The 24,150-nt window shown below is 41.6% G+C and overlaps 1 protein-coding gene across 2 annotated transcripts; it reads right to left on the minus strand.

The window, feature by feature from the left end:
* Positions 1–1,631: 1,631 nt before the first annotated feature.
* Positions 1,632–21,335, minus strand: golph3a (golgi phosphoprotein 3a). Of its 2 annotated transcripts, XM_063017820.1 has the most exons (4): positions 20,957–21,335; positions 7,589–7,720; positions 3,401–3,515; positions 1,632–3,202 (listed from the first exon to the last, which is right to left on the minus strand). In XM_063017820.1, exons 1-4 carry the CDS (start codon positions 21,164–21,166, stop codon positions 2,778–2,780), a joined length of 882 nt encoding a protein of 293 aa, XP_062873890.1. In that variant the 5' UTR covers positions 21,167–21,335; the 3' UTR covers positions 1,632–2,777. The 2 variants fall into 2 exon arrangements, with proteins under 2 accessions (XP_062873890.1, XP_062873891.1); XM_063017821.1 differs by lacking the exon at positions 7,589–7,720.
* Between the last annotated feature and the right edge of the window lie 2,815 nt (positions 21,336–24,150).

Below are 24,150 nucleotides of genomic sequence, written 5' to 3' on the forward strand. Positions count from 1 at the left end.
TGTCAGGATCACAAGTGAACTCGAGTGCTAGCTTTACTTTAACTGTGCGTGTCAGCACTTTGGAAAAGCTCAAGTGTGGATACAAATGCTAAACGGATACGTTTTCAATAACGTGGACCAGGCCTAACAAGTGCCACAGACGTATGAAAAAGATGGAAAGAAAATCCAATCCCTTGGATCCTTTAGATAACAACATACCGATAACGGACACAAACAGAACCTTAAAATCATTTTGCTCAGTTGCTCATAAATGTCATGTCACATTAGGAAATAGCTACAGTACATAATGCAACATGGAGGTTACAAGTCCTATAACCGAGATCAGGCACGTCAAAGTGGTGGCGGTGTTAACATACGCGAGAGGAAGCTGTAAAGCAACAGCGACAAAGCATCCACGAGGTTAATAAATGAAATCAAATGCTCAACTGGAAAGATCTGAGCGGTGAAGCATTTATGAAGTGAAAGCTATGCTAAAAATAAGGGAAAAGGGTTTAAAACCATTTATATATATTTATATTTGATCTTGAACCAAGCGTACTGGTTTCAGCATCAGCTCCAGACAGTTAGATTCTGCTTGGCTCTGTACTTGGCTGCTCCATCAAGGCTCAGCGCCGAAACTTGGTTTAAGTCAGTGGAGGAAAAAACGCATTACTGGCATCACACTGATAATACACTAAACATCTTTGATTGAATAATTTGCTTCCCCAAAGAGAGTATTCAGTTTTATAAAGAGCCTTGTGGTTTTACTGCAGCGCTATAATCCTTCTTCTCAATGGACCACAGGGTCTGGTAAAGGATCGTGATCTGAAACCATTTAACGTGGGGGGGGGGGTTCTACAAATTAAAGACCATCTATAGACCATATTTCAAAAACTAAGCCGTAATCCTTTCCTGTTAGGGGTGTAACAATAGACAATTGTATTATACTCTTGTATATGAATCAGTGAGATACAGAACTAATGCCAGTATATACACTGATCAGCCATAACATTAAAACCACCACCTTGTTTCTACACTCACTGACCATGCTTTGTTAGCCCCCGTTCATGCTGTTCTTCAAGGGTCAGGACCCCCACAGGACGACCACAGAGCAGGTATTATTTGGGTGGTGGGTCATTCTCAGCACTGCAGTGACACTGACGTGGTGGTGGTGTGTTAGTGTGTGTTGTGCTGGTATCAGACACAGCAATGCTGCTGGAGTTTTTAAACATCTCACTGTCAGTGCTGGACTGAGAATAGTCCACCAACCAAAAATATACCCAGCTAACAGCACATGTGGGCAGCATCCTGTGACCACTGATGAAGGTCTAGAAGATGACCAAGTCAAACGGCAGCAATAGATGAGCGATTGTCTCTGACTTTACATCTACAAGGTGGACCAACTAGGTAGGAGTGTCTAATAGAGTGGACAGTGAGTGGACAGTGAGTGGACACGGTATTTAAAAACTCCAGCAGTGCTGCTGTGTCTGATCCACTCATACCAGCACAACACACACTAACACACCACCACCATGTCAGTGTCACTGCAGTGCTGAGAATGATCCACCACCTAAATAATACCTGCTCTGTGGGGGGGTCCTGACCATTGAAGAACAGGGTGAAAGAGGGCTAACAAAGCATGCAGAGAAACAGATGGACTACAGTCAGTAATTGTAGAACTACAAAGCCGATAAAATGGACAATGTGTGTAGGAACAAAGAGGTGGTTTTAATGTTATGGCTGATCGGTGTATGTACGTGTCTATACAGACATTCACAAGTATAATCCACCTAATCAATGCATAAAACAATGAGTGAATCTGGTCTGGTATTTTAATCCTGATACTCAATATCAATTTGGACCACCAATATAAACATTCAAATAACAAAAACCAAACCCCCCGTGTGTGAGAACATAACCGGTAAAACCGGTATAATGCAATGGCGGCACTGTAAGATTAGCGCTGTGCAAATACTAGCGTGAGCAGCATGTTAAAGTGTGTGACTCTAACCGACGAGAACTGATTAAAGAGAGTACCTGGTGCTAATCCAGTCTGCATTTCTGCTTCAAATAGCTGTAGTTATACAAGTCCTGGTCATGTCATGCGTGTTGCTACACCGTGATTAAAAAAAAAAAAAAAAACTATCCACACCCACACACAAAGCACAAAGACCCCGTCCCAAAATCTGCCTTACGGACCTATTGGTAACAGCCCAAATTTGAAAATCGGACAAACGGGTGTAATAAAGTAGTGTAAAGGAATAGGACACGATCTAAAACCTGTAATAACCCACACACGTGTTCTACATCACCCAAACAGAATCCAAATTAGCTTTTAATTGCAGCATGTATTGTTTTAAAACCCAAATCAGTGTGTATTATTACACCCCTACTACCTGTTTGATTATTTATTACATCAATAAAGAGCTGATTCAATCGTATATCTCCGGGACGCGTATTAAAACAGAAAAAAACAACTTGTCCAGTATAGCAAAGGTACAGACTGCTCCTGCCATACGTGTTCAGACAGACAGACCAACAGACAGGAGACAGACAGGGTGTAAAGAGCTCCCATGCATTAAACTGGACAGCATATGAGAGTAAAAAAAAATGGGAAAAAGGCAGACAGGTCTTCTTTTGGCCCCACCGAGTCTGTGTAGAGAACGCAGAAAGGAAACGAGTTCAGTGAGAGAAGGGCAACCGAAACAGCTCCGTCCAGCTATTGTTCATTTCCAATATGACCCTTTCTGTTTGTCAGCGACCAGTCGAAAGTTCTAAGCGCTTCCTCTGGACCGTTCTCATTTGGTGAAGGCGGCCACGACGGCCCAGAGCAGCTCGTTGGCGTTGCTCTTCACGCTTTCACCCTCGGGCTCCAGGTCGAGCAGCTGCCTGACCCTTTTCATGGCCAGGTCGTACTGCTCGTCCAGCAGCGGCGCGAAGGCGTTTTCCAGCACGTCGGACGAGTGCGCCAGAAAGATGAGCGCCAGCAGGCGCTTGTCCATGCGCTGCGGGTCGTTGACCCACTTGTCCAGGACGGCTTCCTGGACCTTTTTGATGAGGCGCTGCTTGATGTTGCAGTTGGTCAGCGGATGTGTCGTCATGTCGAACAACAGGAAGTTCTGCTTCTCTGTGGTGAGGACGCCTTTCTCCACCAGGTTCTTGGCCAGTCTCTCTCTCACGTTCCTCAGCTGGTAATGGAGCTTCAGTGGGTTCCACGTCTCACCTTTGAGAACAGAGAGTCACAATGGTCACTCACAAAAATCAAACGACTAGATGAATAACAGAAAGGACCCGGACCGCCCAACCTGGGGATCGAACACAGGACCTTCTTGCTGTGAGGCGACAGTGCTACCCACTTAGCCACCGTGCCACCAAGACTGATAGTAGTATTTGGTTTAACATTAGTGTGTTTTGTACTTACCACTAAGGAGCTCAATCCAGCTCTGTACAGTCTCCGGTGGCTGGGTGTCTTTAATGTGTTTCAAGGCCTCATCTAGCAGCACGTCACCAGTGGGGGCATCAGATTTGCAGATTATCTGTACACAATAAAGACAAGGTGTTTAATTTCACATCTATATTGTGCTGTCAAGCACTTTATCCAGACATCAAGGTATGATGAATAACCTCATCATTAAACATCATCATTTATTCATTTATTAGGAATTTAACGTCATGTTTTACACACTTTGGTTACATTCACAAGATTTATCAGTTCAAGTTTGATATAAAGCCATGGACAATTTAGTATCTCCAGTTCAGTTCACTTGTACGTCTTTGGACTGTGGGAGGAAACCCACACAGACACAGAGAGAACATGCAAACTCCACACAAAAAGGACCCGGACTGCCACAACCTTGGGATCAAACCCAGGACCTTCCTGCGGTGAGGCGACAGTTACTGCTGCAAACCTTCACAAAAGTGACTAACACACGTGGGAGAATCTACTCGACAGACGAGCCCTACCTGACAGACGAGCCAATCTGGTGTGTTAGCGTGTTTTACCTTCACGCCACTGACCGCCCACAATCGCCTTTCCATATAAAAATAAGTCATTGGTTCTGAAAGGTCTGGCAGAACAAATGGTCACATAAATGTCATTTTATCAATGCAATCAAATCCCTGAGACATCAAATGCTTTCTTTTTTCCCCAGTCAAGGTCTTTATCGACCACCATGATCTGTTGTTTAACGTGGTAGAGTTTTGTTATGACATGTACATGACAGAGGGAACAGCCTGTTCTGCCCTGATATTCACAAGATCAGTATTTCCTTACAATTATTGTTCATTGTTCAGTAAAGAATTTCAGTATTATGTATTGTAGTTGGTCTTTTTTTTATTTATTTTTTTTTTACATATTTTAAGCCTTGAAAGCAAACAGAAAGAAAATTAAATCACATTTTATTTCAAGTTCTTAAGAAAATGTTTAATGTCGATAAATAATGGTCCTTTTTAAAAAGAAATAATATCTTATATCAACACTATGTTAATATCTTAGGCTTATCAAAGTGGCATGAAGTCAAACTTTAAAGAAATACAGCTTATAAATAATACAGGGTAATTTATTTATTTATTAGTATTTTAATGTCATGTTTTACACATGTTTTGGTTACATTCATGACAGGACAGGTAGTCACTGGTTACACATGATTCATCAGTTCAAGTCTATAATGTCAAAACCCAGTCACGAACAATTTTGTATCTCCAGTTCAGCTGACTTGCATGTTTTTGGACTGTGGGAGGAAACCAGAGCATCCGGAGGAAACCCACACCGACACGGGTCTACGCAAACTCCACACAGAAAGGACCCAGACCCAGGACCTTCTTGCTAAATTAGTGCTGGACAATAATTCGATATCGATATATATCGCGATAGAAAATGTTTTAATAACGGTGATATGATTTTTAAACAAATTCGATCGATATGCATTACGTCAGCGCGCTTTGCCCGTGTTACTTTTTTGCGGAAGCATTTCTGCACACAGGTTCCCACAGGGACGCAATTCAACAGCGCACCTCAAGCGAATAGTTCTCCATCAAAACAGTGCAGTTACACACTCAACATAAATGTCAACCACCAACACAATTACAGAAAAAGTACTAGTACTGAGTACTAATACCAGTTATTAATATTACTTCTTATTAGTTGTGGCACGCTACGAATAAAGGCACCAACGGGATATTCGCGTTCCACTGTTGCCAGATTGGGCTGTTTTCCTCCTAATTGGGCGTTTTTTTTTCAAAAACAATTTAATAGCATTTAAATAACACTTCTATTGAAAAGAGAATATTCAGTTTTAAGAAGCCCCAGCATTGTAGAAGGCTATTAAAAGTAAAGTCAATTTTCAATGCTGATTTGGCTTAATAGTGTTGGTCAGAATGTATCATATTCTTGAAAGAAAATTAAAATTGTTTTCCATGCATTCACACTGGCATGTTCTGGGGTTCAGATGAGTCTCATCAGTACACACAAGTTTGCAATCAAATGATCAAGTATTGCAAAGGAATATCTTTGAAATTCTGTTAAGGTTACAGGCTATATTTTAGTTTTTCACAGGGAAAATGAGAAAAAATAAAAAGCTTATTATGCTAGGCTTGATGTATTTCTACATGGTACTCACTGCCATAGGTAAACGAGTGAGTGACCAAAAAACACTACTAGATCAACAGCTACTAGCCACATACAAAAATAAGGTATCAGACAGTTTCTGTGCCACCCCTGTGTGAGCAATGGTCTCAGTCTGGCCACCCCTATGGAAATTGTCTGGCTTTGCCACTGTCCACAGTTGAAAAAGAAGCAGATGAAATAGCTGATAAGAGATGAAGGACTAATTCAGTCGTGTATTCAGCTTGTATTTCTTGCCAGAAACCAGAAAAGAGGTTTGCAGGTACAGCCATCCAATTTTGTATTATTCATATCGATATCGGAATTATATCGTATCGACCGAAATTAGGAGTTATATCGTGATATAAATTTTAGCCATATCGTCCAGCCCTATGCTAAATACAGGTTAAAATTCATTGCTTAACTACAACAGTGTCTATAAAAAGAACTTCAGACACTGAATAATACTTAACCTGTAAAACCCTACAAATATTTATTTAGGGGCAACATAGAGCTTCTCCCAAAACTAGGTATTAGCAGCAGGGCAAAGTGACATCTATTTAAAACACTAAAGTAAACATGCTTGAAATATTAAAGACCTGTAATATTGAATTACTGAATCCCTCATATGGCACTGTATTAAAACCAGACATGCTTTTGTGACAAAGATAACCACATGGGCTTGAAATATTTCAAATATGCACGAGTGGCGCATATATCGGCTGACTAATTAATGCCGCCTGCACAGTGATAAGGGAGATCAAATCTCCGTAAGAACTCGCCTTGTGCTGGTAAAAAAAAAAAGAAGAAGCAGTCGACTACTGCACATCAGAAAGGGTGTGTTAGTCATGGTGAATGGTGTAAGCACCATTAATATGGAGGGGTACATATGCATCTCAGAGCAAGCCACCTTCTGCACGTGTTACAACAGCAAGGCTTAGTAGTAAGAGATACTGCAGGCAGGCCAGCCTGTTTTGCCTTTGGAGACCCCGGACGTGTTGAGCAAGGTTATATCAAACACAGTCATGGACAATTTAGTGTCGCCAATTCATCTCACTTTGGACTGTGGGAGGAAACCGGAGCACCGGAAAAAAAACCACGGGGAGAACATGCAAACTCCACACAGAAAGGACCTGGACCGCCCCACCTGGGGATCGAACCCAGGACCTTCTTGCTGTGAGGCGACAGTGCTACCCACTTAGCCACTGTGCCGCCTCGCTGTCTTAGAAGTACGTCTAATCTAACTTATCTGACATGATCAGGCATAACATTATGACCACCTTCCTAACTGACTGGTCCACGGCTATGCAGCCCCATACGCAACAAACTGTGATGCACTGTGTATTCTGACACCTTTATCTCAGAACAAGCATTAACTTTTTCAGCAATCTGAGCTACAGTAGCTCGTCTGTTGGATCGGGCCACACGTGCATCAGTGAGCCTTGGCTGCCCATGACCACTGTTCCTTCCTTGAACCACTTTTGCTAGATACTGACCACTGCAGACCGGGAAACACCCCACAAGAGCTGCAGTTTTGGAGATGCTCTGACCCAGTCGTCTAGCCATCACAATTTGGCCCTTGTCAAACTCACTCAAATCCTCACGCTCGCCCATTTTATGCTTCTAACATCAACTTTCAGGATAAAATGTTCACTTGCTGCCTAATATATCCCACCCACTAACAGGTGCCGTGATGAAGAGATAATCAGTGTTATTCACTTCACCATAATGTTATGACTGGTCGTTGTAAATTTGAGGTCTTATTAGAATCCTCTCTACTTAGGTGCCCAGGTAGGTAGTAGACAGCAAGGCAGCTCACTAGGTCTTCGAACAGACCCCAAGTAACTACAGCAATTGGTGTCCCCAGTTCTCAAACAATTACAGAATGTTCTTAAATAGGAAAACTAATGGAACAAGGTTACACACGCGTCTCTGTGCCAGCTTCTTTGGAACACGTTGCCGGATTTAGCCCAAGAAACTCGGCTGTGTTAACAAAAGCAAGTTCACCTTTCTGGCGAGCAGACTTTTCCTTCTCATGCCACAGGCCTCCAGCTGCAGCCTCCCTCTTACAGCCAGTTCGATGAGCATGCAGCCACGCAGCCCTGACGAAATGCAGTCGTTCCAAAATGAAGTGTAGCCCTGAAAAAGAACATTGGTGTCATTTAATGTCAGTAATAGGTATTATGTATGTGTCTTCATATTTTGGTCCATATTATATGTTCATTTTTATTTTTATGGTTGCAAGGTAGGTTAAAAGTCTTCTTGTGTTGTCTTGTGTGAGAGTCTCTTTGATAGTTTCTGGCATGTGTGCTTGTTCTCTTTCTTTAGTGTATTTTGGGCATTCTACACAAACGGTACACAAAAAACAAAACATGCATTTGCTCCGTAACTAGTGGTACAGAGAACCAGTTTATTTAGTTCCTTATTAAATTAGCTCAGCAGTTCAGGTACTGGACTAGCAATCAGAAGGTTGCCTCTTAAAGCCACACCACCACCAGGTTGCAACTTTTGGGGCATTTTATTCAGACATACACTATATCGCCAAAAGTATTCGCTCGTCTGTCTTCACACGCATATGAACTTGAGTGACGTCCCATTCTTAATCCACAGAGTTTAATATGATGTCGGCTCACCATTTGCAGCTATAACAGCTTCAACTCTTCTGGGAAGGCTTTCCACAAGGTTTAGGAGTGTGTTTATGGGAATTTTGACCATTCTTCCAGAAGCGCATTTGTGAGGTCAGACACTGATGTTGGCCGAGAAGGCCCGACTCACAGTCTCCACTTTAATTCATCCCAAAGGTGTTCTGTTGGGTTCAGATGCAGGCCAGTCAAGTTCTTCCACACCAAACTGGCTCATCTGTGTCTTTATGGACCTTGCTTTGTGCACTGGTGCGCAGTCATGTTGGAACAGGAAGGGGCCATCCCCAAACTGTTCCCACAAAGTTGGGAGCATGAAATTGTCCAAAATCTCTTGGTATGCTGAAGCATTACGAGTTCCTTTCACTGGAACTAAGGGGCCGAGCCCAACTCCTGAAAAACAACCCCACACCATAATCCCCCCTCCACCAAACTTTACACTTGGCACAATGCAGTCAGACGAGTACTGTTCTCCTGGCAACCGCCAAACCCAGACTCGTCCATCGGATCGCCAGTTGGAGAAGCGTGATTCGTCACTCCAGAGAACACATCTGCACTGTCTAGAGTCCAGTGACGGCGTGCTTTACACCACTGCATCCGATGCTCAGCATTGCGCTTGGTGATGTAAAGGCTTGGATGCAGCTGCTCGGCCATAGAAGTGATTGGAACACCTGAATTTAAATATTGGATGGATGAATGAATACTTTGGGCAATATAGTGTAATTGTATGTCGATTTTGACAAAAGTGTCTGCTAAATGCCTCAAATGTAAATACACCACTTATTCAGATCCTTTAGAACACTTTTCAAACTCATACACAAAGATGTGATACTAAATGTTTAATGTTGAAGTTAGTTAGGCCACCAACTAGCTCTGAACTGCTAAAGCATGGACTCCACCAGACAAGTGAAGATGTCCTCTGGTATCTAGCAACAAGACATTAGCAGCAGTTGTGAGGTGGGGCCTCCATGGAACAAACTTATTTGTCCAGCACATCCCACAGATGCTTGATCAGACTGAGATCTGGGGAATTTGTCAACGTGTCAACATCTTAAACTCTTGGTTATGTTCCTCAATCCATTCCTGAACATTTTTGGAGTGTGGCAAGGCACATTATGGTGCTGAAAAGAGGCCAATGATATTAAGGAATACCGCTTTCATGAGGGGATGTACTTGATCGAAAACAGGGGTGTCAAACTCACGGCCCGCGGGCCAGATCCGGCCCGCCACGTCATTTTATGTGGCCCGCGAGAGCTTAAACGACTGTACGATTGTTGAGATAGTTCGAGTCGTTACAGAGACGCACTTATAATTTAATGGGACACCTGCGCCTTTGAGTGCAACTGTTGACATCGTAGTCATGGCAACTAACTTTGACCTTCGCTGAGAAGCCATGTGACTTTTACGGCAAAAGAACACGGGTAGTAATGTAAACAATAATAATAAATATAAATAATTATCTTGCAGTATAATACCAGAGCATCGTCTGTAAGTAGTGGCGTTTATATTCTCAGTTGTTTGTAAATGTTTAGTGAGTATATCACAGCGTTTTAGTTACAAATTTACCGTAATTAAATACAATTGTTACCGTTACTATAGCAATTAGTATCTTTACACAAAATGCTAACTCGTTAGCGCTATTTTACGTTTGGTTAAATCTCATATTGTACCAGATGTAACACTGAATTACAGCTGTGTGCTTTTACTGTATTAAGTTCTTTATTGTTTTTATTGTTTGTATTTTTACTTCATTCTGGTGCACACAGTGTATCACACAGCTGGGGAGCAAATAAAACCGACTGTATTCTGAAGAGAGCTGTCTGTCTGTCTGTCTGTCTGTCTGTCTGTCTGTCTGTCTGTCTGTCTGTCTGTCTGTCTGTCTGTCTGAGCAAGGGGGATAAACTTTTAGGGAGGGCAAAACAATTGTCTTAAAATACGCTGTAAAATTAACAGCATCTCTCAAAATGCAGGCTGATGTTGTGACCTGCAAAGTGACACATCCCGCCAGTAGATGATGTTAAGAAATATTTACACATAATCCCAAAATGTACAAGAAGAGAAGTAAGAAAATTAAGCAGAAGGAGGAAATTTAATGAAAATGAAAACAAGTTTGTGCTTCAGGAAAAGAAACCGGTGCGTCTCTTGTGTTATGAGGCTGTGTCTGTGGTGTAAAGGAGGACAATATAAACGCAGAATTTAGCCTAGAAGAAAAACAACAGACTGCAATCACAGCAGGATACGTTACAATCGGCCCTTTGAGGGCCACCATAATGCTGATGTGGCCCTCGGTGAAAATGAGTTTGACACCCCTGGTCTAAAAGAATGTTTAGGTAGGTGGTATGTGTTAAAGTAATGCACATGGTTTTCCAGCAGAATATTGCCCAGAGCACCACACTGGCTTGCCTTCTTCCCATATTGCACCCTGGTACCATCCCATCAGGTGAAAGACGCACCAACGCCAATAAACAGGGGTCAGCAGGGGCTACTTGTTCAGTGCGCATCCATAAAGCCCCATACATAGCACTGTGAAGCACTATGTCAGGCAGCTTTCTATCATCGCCAGCATGAACATTTGTGCTGATAATTTGTGCTACAGTAGCTGCTCTGTAGGATCAAATTAAACAAGCTAACCATGCCCCCAACCAACCCCTCATTTATATCTGTATGTTGAAAATACCCCACACAACATGCTGCTTTGTTTGATTGTAACACATCAACTGCAAGAACTGACTGATTACTTGCTGCTTAACATATCCCACCCCTTGACAAGTGCAACTGTAACAAATTAATCAATCAAAAGTTTGTTTGCTTTACCGATCAGTGGGTTGAATATTGTAGCTGATCGGTGTACACAAGACAGTTAATAACTGATTCAAAAATTACACGATTCAAATTGATTTGACATGTACAATGAATCAATATTCACTTTAAACAGCAGAGGGCACTGGCGCTATACACCTCACCTGGTTGACGTCACTGGCGCTATACGCCTGGTTGCCAGATTCTGGTTTTTTCCAGCCAAATTGGGCTTAATTCTAAATTTTTTTTGCATAGTTTGTACCTACCTCAGAAATAAAAGGACATTCATTATTTAGATCAATAAAAGATAATCACAAATACATAATTTTATTTAATTTTTAAAGAGAAATAATGAAAGGAAACTGTTATAATTCGTCTTCAATTTCAGTTTAAAAAAAAAAAAAATCAGGGAAAAAAAAATCGTATCGTGAACCCAGTATCGTGAATCACATGGCATCGTGGGTAGAGTGTATCTTTACATCCCTAGTGTACACTAATGTATTTTCATTTAATATTAAAATTAAGAAACATTAGGCCGCTCGGGTGGCGCAGCGGTAAAAACACGCGCTGGAACCAGAGCTGGGATCTCGAATACATCGTATCGAATCCCAGCTCTGCCTGCCGGCTAGGCTGAGAGACCACATGAACAACGATTGGCCTGTTGTTCAGATATGGGTGGGATTAAGCCGGATAGGGTCTCTCACATAACTAATGCAATTGCGACCTCTGCTGGCTGATTGATGGCGCCTGCACAGAGATGAGAAAAGAGTGCTGTCAGGGTCTCTCCGTACACATTGCTGAGCTGCACTGCACTTGTCAAAAGTGTAGGTGATAAGATGCATACGGCATGCTGCCCATGTGTCGGAGGGGGCTTCGTTCTCAATCAGAGCGGGGATCGGCATTGGTGGAGAGGAAGCATGACGCAATCGGGCAATTGGACGCACTAAAAGGGAGAAAAAAAAGGGGAGAAAATGCATTAAAAAAAAAAAAAAAAAAAAAAAAAAAAAAAAAAAAAAAAAAAAAAAAAAAAAAAAATTTAAAATCATATCGTGAACCCAGTATCTTGAATCGCATCGTTACATCCCTAGTGTACACTACATGTATTTTCATTTAATATTAAAATTAAGAAACATAAAAACCCCATAATTTTAATTGACATTGAAACCACCTAAAATCATAAAACATGACAATCAAATGATGCAAGTTAGGGCCCACTTAAAAAAAAAAACGTTATGCAAAACAACCAATATCAATTACTAGCTGTTCGGGAGTTAATAAATCTTTCTTTAGTCTAATTTAATGCTCAAACAATTTTTACTTTTGTTTTCATTTGCAGAGTTGAAGCTCTGATTCAGTGTTTAAAGCCAGTGTCTGGCCTGAAAGTATTTTGTGGACTTTGTGTCACTGTGCTGACTGGTAAGACTTGTTCGACTTCATTACAGCAAGACCGTGTCATAATGCGGCCATTATCTGAACCCTCCCTAGTTCGTCTTGTTCGGGAGTCAGTTTACCGCCCAAGCTCCCATTGCTGTCCCTAAACGTACCTGCTTCGGTCTTTTATATGGCATTCCTACATCACTTGTATTTATTGTAAATTAATAATTCATTTACAGCATAAAAGTACTAAATAATAATAACTATCACACGGCTTTTGTTTTTATTATTTAATTTACCTTAGCTGCAACTATTCACTTCAAATTTACACTTTTTTTGACTTTGTATTTAAAAAAAACGAACAAAAAAAGGATGAATATTTAGGCATCAACAAAGATATGTCTGTTATGTGCAGGTGTATGTAAACTTTGATATTTACTGAAATTACTAGTGATGGCACAAAACACTACTCACAATGCGATGAGATTCACGTTACAGGGTTTACGATACAATTTCCCCCGATATTTTCAACAGAATTAAATTGAATACAAATGAAGACAAAGTTTCCTTTCATTGTTTCTCTTTAAAAAAAAAAAGAAAACTGTATTTGTGCTCATCTTTTATTTATTAAATAATAAATGCCCTTTTATTGCTGAGGTAGGTACAAACTATGCAAAACGATGCTGCACATTTCCCTTTTTGTGTAAAAAAAAACTGAAATGAAATAAATCCCACATTAAATAAATAAATAAATAATACAAATAAAAAAGTATCCTCACATAATTAAATTTGGCTGAAAAATTCCGAACCTGGCAACCCTGTAGTGACGTCAACCAGGCAAGGTGAATAGCAGAAGCGCCCTCTGCTGTTTAAAGTGAATATTGATTAATCATACATGTAAACCAATTTGAATTGTTACACATGTGAATCAATTTTTAACTGTCTTGTGGTGCATCGTTACATCCCTAGAAATTATGCAAACTTATCCGTATAAATGTTTGTTGGTTGATTAGGATTATAACGTCATGTTTTACACTTTGGTTACATTCATGACAGGAACGGTAGTTACTCATTACACAAGATTCATCAGTTTACAAGTTCAATATCAAACACAATCATGGACAATTTAGTATCTCCAATTCACCTCACTTGCAGGTCTTTGGACTGTGGGAGGAAATCGGAGCACCCGGAGGAAACCCACGTAGACACGGGGAGAACATGCAAACTCCACACAGAAAGGACCCGGACCGCCCCACCTGGGGACCAAACCCAGGACCTTCTTGCTGCGAGGAGACAGTGCTGCCCACTTAGCCACCCTGACCACTTACATTTAAACTTAAAACTCAAGCCTGTTGCTATGACACATTTGATCTTTTGTATACTTGTTGGTAGTGAATAGACTGTATTATTATTTGTATCAGCATGTACTCAAGAGCAGTAAAACTGCATAGAAAAAAAAAAAAACAGTTGACAGTACAGTACAGCTTGGTACAACGGTCAAGTCTGATCCACCAAGTGCAAATAAAAACCAGTGAGGTTTTAGTTCAAATAAAACCAGTCTGAGCAGCCTGTAAGGAACATTTTTACAATCCCCTTTGCACTTGGGTGCACTAACCTTTACACAGCACAGGGTAATAGACAGAGTAATAGTATAATAATGTCATCCTTGTTGTTTTGTTTGAAGTTTGAATTTGAATTACGTAGTGTACATTTTGTTTTTCTAGACACTTGACACATTAACTTAACAACATTCTAAAATCAAGTTCACTCAAATGTCAAAAAGCACAAATTTCTAAATTCAACGTTAGAGCAATGGAAATATACACCAATCAGCCATAACATTATAACCACCTCCTTGTTTCTACACTCACTGTCCATTTTATCAGCTCCACTTACCATATAGAAGCACTTTGTAGTTCTACAATTACTGACTGTAGTCCATCTGTTCCTCTACATACTTTTTTTAACCTGCTTTCATGCTGTTCTTCAATGGTCAGGACTCTCCCAGGACCACTACAGAGTAGGTATTATTTGGGTGGTGGATCACTCAGCACTGCAGTGACACTGACATGGTGGTGGTGTGTTAGTGTGTGTTGTGCTGGTATGAGTGGATCAGGCACAGCAGCACTGATGGAGTTTTTAAATACCGTGTCCACTCACTGTCCACTCTATTAGACACTCCTACCTAGTTGGTTCACCTTGTAGATGTAAAGTCAGAGACGATCGCCCATCTATTGCCGCTGTTTGAGTTAGTCATCTTCGAGACCTTCATCAGTGGTCACAGGACGCTGCCCACGGGGCGCTGTTGGCTGGATATTTTTGGTTGGTGGACTATTCTCAGTCCAGCAGTGACAGTGAGGTGTTTAAAAACTCCAGCAGCATTGCTGTGTCTTATCCACTCATACCAGCACAACACACCACCATCATGTCAGTGTCACTGCAGTGCTGAGAATGATCCACCACCTAAATAATACCTGCTCTGTGGGGGTCCTGACCATTGAAGAACAGGGTGAAAGGGGGCTAACAAAGCATGCAAAGAAATAGATGGACTACAGCGGAGCTGATAAAATGGACAGTGAGTGTAGAAACAAGGAGGTGGTTTTAATGTTATGGCTGATCTGTGTATATAACACAAAGTAAAATCAACATTCAGCTAGTGTTCAGCCAAAATATTAGGACCACCCTGTCAAACTTGCTCTTACTTCCTAAGACAGCTTAAGGAGCACTGTGGCATCTGGTACCAGGATATTAAAATCAATATTTAGTTACAGTGCGGTCAGGTAATAATAAATAAGTGCAGAAACTGGTTTCCAGTTTATCGTTTGATTTACAATGATGTTTGCACAGCCTAGGGTTAATTCTTACTTATATTTTTGTATGCTGTAGAATTTCCTTGTTCCAGTTACAAATATTCATAAACTTTAAACAGCTCTAATAACATATTCATATTTTTACTGATACTTGCACTGAAGAGCATAACCTGCGTCAACAAAAAAGAGCACTGGTACAACTTCTGACAAAAACACTTTAGTTTTTAGTTTTAGTTTAGTTTCAAAGTCTGAGCATACAAGGTGTTGTTGGTTTAGTGAGTTTAACTAAGGATATTAGTCCTGGTTGGTAGTGTGCGATGCCTGAACTGCAATTCTCCCGGAGGAAACCCACACAGACATAGGGAGAACATGCAAACCCCACACAGTAAGGAACCGGACCGCCTCACCTGGGAATCAAAACCAGGACCTTCTTGCTGTAAGACGACAGTGCTACCCACCGAGCCACGGAGCCACCCGCAATAAGGCAACATTAGGGCAAAATGAAACCACAATATCCTGGGGGCACTGATGTAAGGAACATCACTGGATTACACAGACTGGACACATGTCTATACAGGTGATGTGCCATATGACTACAGACCTAATGTAGTGGCAAAGATGGCTTTGAAGCTACCGCAGTTCCCTCATCATGCAGGAACACATACTGTACACTGTAATACATAAGACTACAGTATACACAGAAGAGTCGAAACATTAGGACCACGCTGTACAGTTAAAGGACCTGTTGTTAATGTCCTGGCACCTTAAGATGTCTTATGGACACCATGCTCAGCTGTTTTCACCAGGGAATCCTAATATATTGACTCATCAAGTTTAATATCAACAAACATAATACTTTATTAAATAGACATTGCGTAACATAGCAGTAATGTAGAATGCTGCCACCGCCATGCTTCACTGTGTGCATGGTGTCCTTTTGGCAATGCAGTTTGTTTCCTGTTGAAACTATAGGCAGAAAGTTCAACCATGGTCTCATCAGACCCTAACACATTTTTTCCACATGCTTTTACATTTGCAGCATTTATCCAAAGCTAATTACTAAACTGTGACAGTATACTGTCTAAGCAAATGAGGGTTAAGGGTCTTGCTCAAGGGCCCAACAGTGACAACCTGGCAGTGGTGGGGCTCGAACCAGTGACCTTTGATTACTAGTCCAGCCCTTTAACCACTGGGCTACAACTGCCCTTCTGAAAGACCTGATATAGGTTTTTGCAAAATGTAGCCAGGCTTGGATGTTTTTCTTGTCACCCTACCCCACAGCCCAGACATGAACACTAAAGGAAATTGTTGGCAAGTGTAGTACACCAGCAGTACTTGCAAGACATTTCTGCAGCTCCTTTAATGTTGCTGTAGGCCTCTTGGCAGCCTCCCAGACCAGTTTTCTTGTTGTCTTTTCATTAGTTTTGGAGGCATGTCAAGTTCTTGGTAATGTCCCTGTAGTGTGTATTTTATCTACTTGTTAATAACTGCTTTAAGAGTCTGAGCATACAAAGCTGTTGTTGGTTTAGTGAGTTTAACTAAGGATATTAGTCCTGGTTGGTGTGTAATATATATATACAGTGTATCACAAAAGTGAGTACACCCCTCACATTTCTGCAGATATTTAAGTATATCTTTTCATGGGACAACACTGACAAAATGACACTTTGACACAATGAAAAGTAGTCTGTGTGTAGCTTATATAACAGTGTAAATTTATCCTTCCCTCAAAATAACTCAATATACAGCCATTAATGTCTAAACCACCGGCAACGAAAGTGAGTACACCCCTTAGTGAAAGTTCCTGAAGTGTCAATATTTTGTGTGGCCATCATTATTTCCCAGAACTGCCTTAACTCTCCTGGGCATGGAGTTTACCAGAGCTTCACAGGTTGCCACTGGAATGCTTTTCCACTCCTCCATGACGACATCACGGAGCTGGCGGATATTCGAGACTTTGCGCTCCTCCACCTTCCGCTTGAGGATGCCCCAAAGATGTTCTATTGGGTTTAGGTTTGGAGACATGCTTGGCCAGTCCATCACCTTTACCCTCAGCCTCTTCAATAAAGCAGTGGTCGTCTTAGAGGTGTGTTTGGGGTCATTATCATGCTGGAACACTGCCCTGCGACCCAGTTTCCGGAGGGAGGGGATCGTGCTCTGCTTCAGTATTTCACAGTACATATTGGAGTTCATGTGTCCCTCAATGAAATGTAACTCCCCAACACCTGCTGCACTCATGCAGCCCCAGACCATGGCATTCCCACCACCATGCTTGACTGTAGGCATGACACACTTATCTTTGTACTCCTCACCTGATTGCCGCCACACATGCTTGAGACCATCTGAACCAAACAAATTAATCTTGGTCTCATCAGACCATAGGACATGGTTCCAGTAATCCATGTCCTTTGTTGACATGTCTTCAGCAAACTGTTTGCGGGCTTTCTTGTGTAGAGACTTCAGAAGAGGCTTCCTTCTGGGGTGACAGCCATGCAGACCAATTTGATGTAGTGTGCGGCGTATGGTCTGAGCACTGACAGGCTGACCCCCCACCTTTTCAATCTCTGCAGCAATGCTGACAGCACTCCTGCGCCTATCTTTCAAAGACAGCAGTTGGATGTGACGCTGAGCACGTGCACTCAGCTTCTTTGGACGACCAACTCGAGGTCTGTTCTGAGTGGACCCTGCTCTTTTAAAACGCTGGATAATCTTGGCCACTGTGCTGCAGCCCAGTTTCAGGGTGTTGGCCATCTTCTTGTAGCCTTGGCCATCTTCATGTAGCGCAACAATTCGTCTTTTAGGATCCTCAGAGAGTTCTTTGCCATGAGGTGCCATGTTGGAACTTTCAGTGACCAGTATGAGAGAGTGTGAGAGCTGTACTACTAAATTGAACACACCTGCTCCCTATGCACACCTGAGACCTAGTAACACTAACAAATCACATGACATTTTGGAGGGAAAATGACAAGCAGTGCTCAATTTGAACATTTAGGGGTGTAGTCTCTTAGGGGTGTACTCACTTTTGTTGCCGGTGGTTTAGACATTAATGGCTGTATATTGAGTTATTTTGAGGGAAGAATAAATTTACACTGTTATATAAGCTGCACACAGACTACTTTTCATTGTGTCAAAGTGTCATTTTGTCAGTGTTGTCCCATGAAAAGATATACTTAAATATCTGCAGAAATGTGAGGGGTGTACTCACTTTTGTGATACACTGTATATATATATATATATATATATACACATGTGTTATATGAAGTTGGTACTCTGTATCTGTACTGTGTGTGTGTTGACCACTACTTTCTCTGTGCATCCCTTACTATATTGCTATAAGCCAAATATTGTTTATTGTATTAGGATTTTAACGTCATGTTTTAAACACTTTGGTTACATCCATGCCAGGACAGGTAGTTACTGGTTACATTACTGTCATCACTGTGCTTCTAAGTGTATGTAATGCCTTGGATTTTTTTCTTTTTTTCTTCTTCTAACTGATACCTGATACAATTATTAGAGATGCACGAGTACCGATACTGGTATCGGGTATTTGCCCGCGCTCATTAACTTGTACTGTACTCGCAAACGAGGCTCCGATACTAAACCTCCGATACCGTGTGCCTAGTGCACGTTGCTGCGTTATGCCTAGTTCACACTACACGATTTTTGCCCTGATTTTCGCTCGGCGACTGGTCGGCGCTAGATTTGCCGGCTCGGGAGCAACTCGGCGTTCGCTCGGCGATCAAAACTCGGCTCTCGACGACCGGATCAAGTTTTCTAGCATGTCAGATATCTGATCCAATAGGTATTGGTATCGGTATCGGCAAGTACAAAAATACATGTACTTGTACTTGGTTGGGAAAAAATGGTATTGATGCATCCCTAACAATTGTTTATTTAATACCTTGTAAGCTCACTGTAAAATATCTTTTAAGGAACAGTTTTAAACTTTAAGTATAAACTAAAGAACATTGTTGAAAGAAGTGTTAGAGAACACTATAAAGTATCTATTAAGAAACACTATTAAGGAACACCTTTAAGCATACACTAAATAACAGTGATAAGGAACACTGTCAAGTACCTGTTAAGAAACACTATTAAGGAACACTACTGAGGAACACTTCCAAGCATACACTAAAGACCAGTTACAGGGAAAACATTTCAAGAACATTGCTAAAAGAACAGTGTTAGGGAACACTGTCAAATATCTATTAAGAAACACTATTAAAGAACACAACTAAGTAACACTTAAGCATAGACTAAAGAACATTGTTGGGGAACACTGCCAATTATCTATTAAAGAACAGTGTTAAGGAACACTATCTATTAAGTATCTATTAAAAAACACTATTAAGGAACACTACTGAGGAACACAAGCATACACTAAAGATCTATTATATGTCTATTAAAGAACAGTGTTAAGGAACACTGTGAGGTATCTATTAAGAAACACTATTAAGGAACACTACTAAGTAACACTTAAGCATACACTAAAGAACATTGTTGAGGAACACTGTCAAATATCTATTAAAGAACAGTGTTAAGGAATACTACTGAGAAACACTTTCAAACATACACTAAATAACTATTATACTGTATATCTATTAAAGAACAGCGTTAGGGAATACTGTATAGTATCTATTAAGAAACACTATTAAGGAACACTACTGAGGAACACGTCCAAGCATACACTGAAGAACAGTGATAAGTAACACTGTCAAGTATCCATTAAGGAACACTATTAAGGAACACTTTCAAGCATACACTAAAGAACAGTGATAAGAAACACTGTCAAGTATCTATTAAGAAACTATCAAGGAACACTACAGAGTAAAACTTTAAGCATACACTAAAGAACATTGTTGGGGAACACTGTAAACAATCTATTAAAAAACACTATTAAGGAACACTACTGAGAAACACTTTTAGGCAAACACTAAAGAACATTGTTGAGGAACACGGTCAAATATCTATATAGAAACACTATTAAGGAACCCTACTGAGTAACACTTTCAAGCATACACTAAAGAACATTGTTGAAAGAACAGTGTTAAGGAACACTGTAAACTATCTATTAAGAAACACTATTAAGGAACACTACCGAGAAACACCTTTAAGCATACACTAAAGAACATTGTTGAAAGAACAGTGTTAAGGAACACTGTGAGATACCTATTAGGAAACACTAATAAGGAACACTACTGAGGAACACGTCCAAGCATACACTGAAGAACAGTGTTAAGGAACACTGTAAACTATCTATTAAGAAACACTAATAAGGAACACTACTGAGTAACACCTTTAAGCATACACTGAAGAACATTGTTGGGGAACACCGTCAAGTATCTATTAAGAAACACTATTAAGGAACACTATTAAGGAACACTATTAAGGAACACTATTAAGGAACACTTAAGCATGCACTAAAAAACATTGTTAAAATAACAGTGTTAGGGAACACTAAGTATCTATATAAGAAACACTATAAGGGAAAACTATCAACCATAATTAAGAAATTTAACAACCCTATCAAACACTATTAAGGGTCATTGTTAAGGAACACTATTAAATATAAGTAAGGTAACACTATAAGCATACTATTTAGTAAGGTAGTTTGTGGTTTGAGACTCGGTCTAACATTAGCCAGCTAGCATGTAGCTGAAAAGCCCGATAGCATTAGCAATGTAGCTAAAGTTATTATTGAGACTGAAGCACATAAGAATAAAATAACGTTTAATATCCAGCTAACTAACCTCTCGGTCCTTTAATCCCAGCAGCAGCACTTCCTCCATGAGAGTAAGTCTGGTTTCTTTAGAGTCTCCGCTTTCATCGTCGTCCTGTTCGTCTCGGCGGTGTTGCTCGTCCTCCTCCCCCGCGCTGCGCTCCTTATCAGCGGCGGCACTGCGCGAGGCCTCGGTGCGTCTCTGCACGAGGCCTGAACTGCGCTGAGTTAACGAGCTCATAGCTAACAGCTCCCTCACGGTAACAAAAATAACAACACGCTAACTCCGCTCTCAGGTCGGAGCCTTTTCGCTTAGTATCAAAACATAAAGCTTTTCCGAAGCGCAGCTCAATAAAAAATAGAACTTTAAATCCTGAAGTCGCTTTTAATCCTGTATCGAGTCGAGCTCACTCACTTTCTCTCAAGTCGCTTAGCGCTAACATGGCGGCCCGCCGTGACGTCAGCAGTGGATGTGGCACTACTCCTCAGGTAACGCGGGGCATCGAAGCCTGAGTGATTCCACACAGAGGTGCCATTCATTCAGTCATTCAGTCACTGGTTCATGTTCATTAACAGCTTCGTAGCTGTCTGGGTCACAGTGGGTCCTGTGCTGGCCGTAAACACGACATTCACTCACTCACAACCATATGCAGGCTAAAGCACCCGATCCACCTTCTGCATATTTTTAGGAGGTACCAGGTGAGAACCAAATCAGAGAACGTGTAAAATCTGAACCCTGTCAACAGAACCCACCACCTGTCCCAACTTTTCATACACTGATTAGCCATAACATTAAAACCACCTCCTTGTTTCTACACTCACTGTCCATTGTATCAGCCCCACTTACCACATAGAAGCACTTTGTAGTTCTACAATTACTGACTGTAGTCCATCTACTTCTCTGCATGCTTTGTTAGCCCCCTTTCATGCTGTTCTTTAATGGTCAGGACCCCCACAAGACAGTAGTAGGTATTATTTAGGTGGTGGGTCATTCTCAGCACTGCAGTGACACTGACATGGTGGTGGTGTGTTAGTGTGTGATGTAAAGTCAGAAAAGATCGCTCATCTATTGCTGCTGTTTGAGTTGGTCATCTTCTAGATCTTCATCAGTGGTCACAGGATGCTGCCCACGTGGCGCTGTTGGCTGGATGTTTTTGGTTGGTGGACTATTCTCAGTCCAGCAGTGACAGTGAGGTGTTTAAAAACTCCAGCAGCGCTGCTGTGTCTGATCCACCACACACCACCATGTCAGTGTCACTGCAGTGCTGAGAATGATCCACCTCCCAAATAATACCTACTCTGTGGTGGTCCTGGGAGAGTCCTGACCATTGAAGAACAGGGTGAAAGTAGGCTAAAAAAGTATGTAGAGAAATACAGTAGATGGACTACAGTCAGTAATTGTAGAACTACAAAGTGCTTCTATATGGAAAGTGGAGCTTATAAAATGGACAGTGAGTGAAGAAACAAGGTGGTTTTAATGTTACATTGTTTCCTATGGAGTGGTCACCCTAATCAACCTGAAGTGCAACACAACATTGACAGTAATTGTGCATATTTGAAATGAATCAAGGTGGCCCAGTGGGTAGCACTGTCGCATCACACCAAGAAGGTCCTGGGTTCGATTCCCAGGTGAAGTGGTCTGGGTCCTTTCTGTGTGGAATACACATGTTCTCCACATGTCCACATATCCATGTGGGTTTTCTCCCACAGTCCAGACATGCAGTTAGGTTATTTGGAGAAAGTAAACTCCCTATAAGTGTCCTGTGACGGACTGGTAACCTGTTTGGCCGAGTTTCCTGTCTTTCTCTCAGTGAATCGGACCCACCCTGAATACCCTGAATACCCTGAATAGGATAAACTGGGGGTTAAACAGGCAATGAATATATGAAATTAATCAACAAGCTCAAACAAGCAAAGCTGCACAGAACAGAAATACAGCACTCTAAAGTCTCCAAGAGGTAGGTTCATTACAGGATTTGAACTTATAATAGCTGTTTTAGGACTTTAATGATTAGGTAAGTTAAAATAACATCATGCTTGTGAACACGGAGTCACCATTTGTTAGCACAGTGCATACAATCCTTCTAGCTAAAACAGGTTTTGTATATTGTTCAGATAGCATTCATCATCAGCATGAAAGAAGGCTTTGGTCAAGAGAGCTGTGCCCTACATTGAAGATGAGGTTGTAAAGGCGAGCATCCACGCCAAAAGTATTTACTCGTCTGCCTTCACACGCATATGAACTTGAGTGACGTCCCATTCTTAATCCATAGGGTTTAATATGATGTCGGCCCACCCTTTGCTGCTATAACAGCTTCAACTCTTCTGGGAAGGCTTTCCACAAGGTTTAGGAGTGTGTTTATGGGAATTTTTGACCATTCTTCCAGAAGCACATTTGTGAGGTCAGACACTGATGTTGGATGAGAAGGCCTGGCTCACAGTCTCCGCTCTAATTCATCCCAAAGGTGTTCTGTCAGGTTGAGGTCAGGACTCGGTGCAGGCCAGTCAAGTTCTATCACACCAAACTCGCTCATCCATGTCTTTATGGACCTTGCTTTGTGCACTGGTGCGCAGTCATGTTGGAACAGGAAGGGGCCATCCCCACACTGTTCCCACAAAATTGGGAGCATGAAATTGTCCAAAATCTCTTGGTATGCTGAAGCATTAAGAGTTCCTTTCACTGGAACTAAGGGGCCGGGGCCGAGGCCGACTCCTGAAAATCAACCCCACACCATAATCCCCCCTCCACCAAACTTTACACTTGCCACAATGCAGTCAGACAAGTACCGTTCTCCTGGCAACCGCCAAACCCAGACTCGTCCATCGGATTGCCAGGTGGAGAAGCCTAATTCGTCACTCCAGAGAACACGTCTCTACTGCTCTAGACTCCAGTGGCGGCGTGCTTTACACCACTGCATCCGACGCTTTGCATTGCGCTTGGTGATGTAAGGCTTGGATGCAGCTGCTCGGCCATGGAAACCCATTCCATGAAGCTCTCTACACATTGTTCTTGAGCTAATCTGAAGGCCACATGAAATTTGGAGGTCTGTAGCGATCGACTCTGCAGAAAGTTGGCGACCTCTGCGCACTATGCGCCTCAGCACCCAATGACCCCGCTCTGTCACTTTACGTGGCCTACCTCTTCGTGGCTGAGTTGCTGACGTTCCAAATCAATCGACAGTCGACTGTGGAATATTTAGTAGCAAGAAAATTTAACGACTGGAC

This window comes from Trichomycterus rosablanca, chromosome 21 (genome assembly GCF_030014385.1).
Source record: "Trichomycterus rosablanca isolate fTriRos1 chromosome 21, fTriRos1.hap1, whole genome shotgun sequence".
Classification (NCBI taxonomy): domain Eukaryota; kingdom Metazoa; phylum Chordata; class Actinopteri; order Siluriformes; family Trichomycteridae; genus Trichomycterus; species Trichomycterus rosablanca.

Bases quoted from the DNA above. Each gene is read 5' to 3' on its own strand.
- golph3a (XM_063017820.1), bottom strand. From the start codon at position 21,166: ATGAGCTCGTTAACTCAGCGCAGTTCAGGCCTCGTGCAGAGACGCACC. The intron at 7,721-20,956 runs GTTAGTTAGCTG...GTTCTTTTTCAG, and splicing joins TGGGATTAAAGGACCGAGAG to GGCTACACTTCATTTTGGAA. The intron at 3,516-7,588 runs GTGAACTTGCTT...TATTGTGTACAG, and splicing joins AAAGTCTGCTCGCCAGAAAG to ATAATCTGCAAATCTGATGC.